This window comes from Mus caroli, chromosome 19, assembly GCF_900094665.2.
Source record: "Mus caroli chromosome 19, CAROLI_EIJ_v1.1, whole genome shotgun sequence".
Taxonomy (NCBI): domain Eukaryota; kingdom Metazoa; phylum Chordata; class Mammalia; order Rodentia; family Muridae; genus Mus; species Mus caroli.
The window spans coordinates 3,900,274-3,906,207 of record NC_034588.1 but is presented as its reverse complement, the minus strand read 5'-3'; the positions used below and the strand labels follow the sequence as shown (position 1 = coordinate 3,906,207).

Sequence of the window (5,934 nt, the reverse complement as noted above, 5' to 3'; positions counted from 1 at the left end):
TAATCCCAGCACTCGGGAGGCAGAGGCAGGTGGATTTCTGAGTTCGAGGCCAGCCTGGTCTACAAAGTGAGTTCCAGGACAGCCAGGGCTATACAGAAAAACCCTGTCTCGAAAAACCAAAAAAAAAAAAAAATAGAAAGAGGGACCTTAATGTCTAGAGCGGTGGTTTAGACCCTGTTCTACCTGTGTAATGAGATGTCAGTCACCATTGGGTGTTATGAGGAAGAAGAGGCAAGCACATGGGACTAGGCTACAGAAGGGTATTTGGTTTCAGTCTTCTTGAAAGGCCCAGGTCACCCAGATTCTTGTAAAGGCATGACAGATGGATAAGAGACCTGGTCCTATGACAGCTGAGTGAGAGAAGGGCAGAGACTATAGTTAGCCGGACATGTGCCTACAAACAGCTAGGGAACAGTGTTCCTGGTAACATATTATTAGGTATATTACTAGAATCTCAGGGGACTGAGCAGGTATGGGAAAATAGAAAAGTAGCCAAGAAAGAGCAGATGACAGATGAGTCTGATCAGAACAGTCCAGGAAATGGGCCTTGTGGCAGGATGGTGGCCATATGATGACAGTTGTTAATCCTAGGTCTGGAAAACTTGGTTTTTCCTTTTAGGGTACCTGAGACTGGCATGCCTCCCTGACAATCATTCAAAAAGGAATAGCAGTGTCCTGGTGGGAGCCCCAGGCCTGATGCCCCCCTGTCTGCTTCTCAGGTTGAATGTCTCCATTGAATGTAAGCGAGTGTCTGGATTGGAGCCAGCCACTGTGGACTGGGCCTTCGACCTGACCAAAACCAATATGCAGACGATGTAAGCATGGCCCTACCAAGGCAACCCGCTACCCAATGGCTTTCCTCCAAGGCCCCTGTCCTGATTGCCCCAACTCCCCAGGTATGAGCAAAGTGAGTGGGGCTGGAAGGACCGAGAAAAACGGGAGGAAATGACCGATGACCGAGCCTGGTACCTCATTGCTTGGGAAAACAGTTCCATCCCAGTTGCCTTTTCTCACTTCCGGTTTGATGTGGAGTGCGGGGATGAAGTCCTGTACTGGTAGGAACTGAGGCTGACAGTGGGGTAGAGGGGAGGAAACCAGGTGGCAGAGCCCACTGGCCCTCTTTAGGTTTAAGGCCTGCCTGGGGCTGCAGGCTCCTCCAGTGGGTCTAGGCGCTCATTCCTCTGCTTTCTCTGTTAGCTATGAAGTGCAGCTGGAAAGCAAGGTACGGCGGAAAGGCCTAGGGAAGTTCCTCATTCAGATCCTGCAGCTCATGGCCAACAGGTAAGGAGCTGCTGTACTGTTCCGGGGAAAGAACTGACCAAGGAGGTGGCTTCCTTGGACTTCCTCAAAGAGAAAGGCATCTACCCTGTCAGGAAGATGACTCTGCTTTGCCGAGGCTCCAAGTTATGAGGGCAAGTGGGGCAGATCCCTGACACTGAGGCAATCTGACCAACCTGCTGTGGTGGGAGGGGTTTAGTGTCAAGGTGCCCAAGACCTCTGCAGGCTAGAGGAGGGGTAGACGTAGGAGAGAGGGGAGGCCTGACCTTACCTTCTGTGTGTGTGTGTCCGTCCGTCCCCCATGTCCGAGTCCATCCGTCTGTCATTCTCACTGCCCCGGCCCCCGCCCCCCAATATTTGAGACAGAGTTTCTGTGTGGCCCTGGCTGTCCTGGAATACTCTATAGGTCAGGCTGGCCTTAAATTCACAGATCTCTGCCTCTGCCCCTCAGCCCCTCTTTCCTGTGTGCGTGTGTATGCACTGTGTTGGTGTTGTTACTTTTAGAGGCCAGCAGAGGGTGTCAGACTCCTTGGAACTAGAGTTATAGAAGGCTTTCCACCATAATGTCAGTTCAGTGCTAAAGATTTAACCCGGGGCTGGTGAGATGGCTCAGTGGGTAAGAGCACCCGACTGTTCTTCCGAAGGTCAGGAGTTCAAATCCCAGCAACCACATGGTGGCTCACAACCATCCGTAACAAGATCTGACTCCCTCTTCTGGAGTGTCTAAAGACAGCTACAGTGTACTTACATATAATAAATAAATCTTTAAAAAAAAAAAAGATTTAACCCCAGGTCCTCTGCAAGAGCAGTCAGTGCGCTTGACCCCTGAACTAAGTCCTGAGACATTTCTCCAAACCCCCCCCCTTTTTTTTTAATTAATTAATTTATTTTTTATGTATGTGAGTACACTGTAGCTGTCTTCAGACACATCAGAAGAGGGCATTGAATCCCTTTTAAAGATGGTTGTGAGCCAGCACGTGGTTGCTAGGGATTGAACTCAGGACTCAGGAAGGGCAGCCAGCGCTCTTAACCCCTGAGCTCCTCAGACATTTCTCCAACCCTTTCTTAAAAATATACATTTTTCATAAGCCAGGTGCGGCATGGTGGCGCACGCCTTTAATCCCAGCACTCGGGAGGCAGAGGCAGGTGGATTTCTGAGTTCGAGGCCAGCTTGGTCTACAGAGTGAGTTCCAGGACAGCCAGGGCTACACAGAGAAACCCTGTCTCGAAAATCCTAAATAAATACATAAATACATACATACATACATACATACACATTTTTATTTTTGTGTATGTGTGTGCCTGCCATGTGAGTACAGTGCTTGCAGAGGCCAGAAGAATGTTGGGATATCCTAGATCTTGAGGTACAGGCAAGAAGATAGGAATTACCCTATGGCTAGGACAGGAACCCCAGTCCTCTGGAAGACCAGAAGTGTTGTACAGTGCTGGACCATCTGTCTAGCCTTTGGATTCTGTTTCTAAAAGGTGCTCACTCTGCTTTCTTCCAGCACACAGATGAAGAAGGTGATGCTAACTGTTTTTAAACATAATCATGGCGCCTATCAGTTCTTCAGAGAGGCACTGCAGTAAGGAGCAAAGCTCGGGTGTGGTCCCTCAGGGTGGTCAGGGTGGACCCTTTGCTGGTTCCCAGGTGCCTGCCTGCCCTCATCCTGGTCCTAGTCAGTGTTCATGGGCATTGGGGTTTGTGCCATCTTATCCCACTGCCTTCTGACTTAGTCCTTGCACCCCCCGTTCCAGAGGTCTCAGAAGGTTGGAGAACTTCTTGACTCAGGGAGCAAAACATTTTCCTTGCCAACACCCAAGTCTTTTTCTTGTCTGTCTTTGCAGGTTTGAAATTGATGACTCTTCACCCAGCATGTCTGGTTGCTGTGGGGAGGACTGTTCCTATGAGATTCTGAGCCGGAGGACCAAGTTTGGGGACAGTCAGCACTCCCACACAGGTGGCCACTGTGGTGGCTGTTGTCACTGAACTCCTAGAACCACTTTGAAGGGAAGTCACTCTCCTTAGGCCTGTCCCCTCCCTGGTCTTATGCCACTTGCCAGGTACCCTCAGAGCTGTGGGTGCCTTAGTTCTGCATGAGCCAGGCATATCCTGAACACAGAACCTTGGGGAGCAGTGACCCCAGCTGCCTTTCCACCTCCCTCCTGGAAAAGCAGAATGCCAGGAGGGAGCACCGAGGAGAAGGTGCCGTGAGATTGACAGGTTGGCTGTCAAGCCCATCCTTGTGCAGTAGCTGCCTACTTACTTAGTTCTTGGGCCCCTAAAATGGAAGGCTTCCCTCTTGTCTGCAGCTGAGTTCCTGACCGGGTTGCACACCGTGCCCCATATGGACAAATGGAATGTTAATACCCACGTTTGTAAAAGGCCTGGAGTCTGCTGGTCCCCAGAAAGAACTGGATACAAATCTGGGCATACAACAGACCTTGGACATCTTTTCTCTGGGGACAAAGTGTTCTTTCAGACACTGTGTAGCCCTTGATGTCAAGGTGCAAAGGTTTGCACTGTAATCTTAGAGATCCACAGGTGGTGTCTTGGGACCAGCCGACTTGAGGAGGGAGTCTGCCTCCATCACTGTCAGTAAGACAGAGAAGATCTGGAAGAGCCGTCTCTTATGTGTTTGTCAGAGGGATGTGGCATCTCTGGGCCTTTGGACTTAGCTGCATTTTCATGATCTTGACTTGACCTTTTTATTCAAGAAGGAAGTCAAAGTCCTGCCTGTTCTCACACCTCTCTTCTCAGCCCAGATACCTCTGTTCTTAGTCTCAAGGGGAATAACATCAGGGAGCCTCTTGTCTTCCCCCAGAAGAAGCCTTCCTTCCTGGTATAGCTGAATCCATTTCTTCCTATTCTTGGTGCTGATAGCTCTCTGAAGGTGGGGTACTTCCCTGCCACCCTCCCTGTCTGAGGGGCCCCAGCCAGCAGCAGGCCCCTTTGCCTGTTCTCCCCAGCCCTGCCCCTCACCGCCTCAATGAGGCACTCATGCCACTGTCTTGGCACCCCTGGGATGCCTTTCAGTGGCGCACCACTGCTTTCCTGTCACGGGTGCCACCCTACAGTGACAGGCTAGAGCCAGAAGGCCTTCCTCCTCAGGGGAGACAGGCTTAGAACTTGAACTCGCCCTGACCTCTGGATCCTGTTCTTCAAGGAAGCAAAACCAAATCCTTACCTAGGAAAACAGACTTGCCACTTCCCCATTGCTACCCCTGAGTTCCACCCTGGGAGGCATGGCAAAGAGCTTGCCTTTGTTTCAGTTGCTTTCGGAGACTCTGCTACTGAGGTCTGTTCACCTTACCCCAGCCTGACTCAGGCTATCTGTTCTGGCAAGTCTCCCCAAAGCAGTCACCTCTTGCCCAGATCCTTGGCTTGTGCAGTAGCCTGGACGCGGAGAGTCCTTCCTTGCTTGGTCTGTCTTCTGTTGAGCACTCAGTGCTGTTGTTAGCCCTTGGCCTTGCCTGGGAGAAGGCCTTGCAGCTTTACACTGGAATAGGTCTGCCTTTGTCTGGCTTGCTAGCTTCTGGGCTATACCTCTGGATAGAGTTGGAGCTGCCCAGAAGGGATTGGCATGCTCCTCCGAGATCATGAGACAGGAATATGCTTGCAGGAGTTATTCCCTAATCTCTGTCTGTCTTAGATCATGAATCTCTGATACCTCCTACTTAGGGGTCCAGAAGGAACCCCCAGTGTAAGCCCCATGTGAGTGTCTCCAGTTACTGGACACCTAGCACCAGGACTCATGGTGCTCAGTGCCTGCCCTGCTCCCCACCCTCTGCAGGCCCCATCCCAAAGGGCCCTTCAGGATCTCTCACTGGACCAGCGGGATGGTGGCCAAGCCCAGCAGGTTATTCCTGTGGGTGTTAGGCCCAGTGGTTCGTCAGGCCAGGCATCTTCTACCGCCCTCTTGATTTTGAGAAACAGCAGGTCTAGTCTACTGTACCAGGCTCTTTTGTATTTTTGTTCCAGGAGTGTTAAGATGGTTTTAAAAGGTTTCGTTTTGTTTTAGTGAACCTATTCCATTTCAGGTTATTTTTGTTGCTGTTAAATGTTTATGGTTCTTTTTAACCTTTTCTGGAGGGTTGGGGGGTTATTTTTGTTTTTAAGAGGAAAGTTGGAAGGTAATTTTGTTTTATATTTTTTTTCCTAGCAGTTCATTATCACTGGAATCAAAGGGGAAAAAAAATCATCTCTCTTTGTATCCATTTTATTTGTATGTCATTAATAAAGAGATACTTTGTGCAGATGCTGGGATGGCATCCAGATACTGGGTGCCATGGGCAGTGGGTGTCAGGCTTGGGCTTTGGAGGTGCAAGGCTGTTCTGGCCCCACACCCTTCCTGCAAAGGAAGCCTCATGGAGCCCAAGTGCATGTGTTTGTGCCATTTCCCAGCAGTTGTTGGGTGAGGTAAGGGATGTCAGAATACCGTCTGCTTGGCATCCGGGAGCAGACCCAGAGCCAGGCACTGTGACTTGGGGCATCAGTGCCCAGACATGAATTCCGTGCTTTGTGTGAGTGGAAGAATGAACTTTGTCCCTGTGTTTGCTGTGTTACTTAGAATATTCCTCATCAAAGTTTTCAACGAGTACTCTGAAGTCTCCTCACGGAGGAAGCCTGTCAGGCCTGACTGACTTCTGTAGCAA

The 5,934-nt window shown here is 50.3% G+C and overlaps 1 protein-coding gene across 1 annotated transcript in view; it reads left to right on the top strand.

Moving 5' to 3' along the window:
• Naa40 (N(alpha)-acetyltransferase 40, NatD catalytic subunit) overlaps positions 1 to 5,535 on the top strand; it is a 16,295-nt gene extending 10,760 nt beyond the window's left edge. The window contains exons 4-8 of the mRNA XM_021152157.1: positions 720 to 815; positions 897 to 1,055; positions 1,198 to 1,281; positions 2,787 to 2,864; positions 3,127 to 5,535. Coding sequence (XP_021007816.1) covers positions 720 to 815; positions 897 to 1,055; positions 1,198 to 1,281; positions 2,787 to 2,864; positions 3,127 to 3,268 — 559 coding nt within the window. The 3' untranslated portion in view covers positions 3,269 to 5,535. The remainder of the gene's footprint in view (positions 1 to 719; positions 816 to 896; positions 1,056 to 1,197; positions 1,282 to 2,786; positions 2,865 to 3,126) is intronic.
• Positions 5,536 to 5,934: the final 399 nt, after the last annotated feature.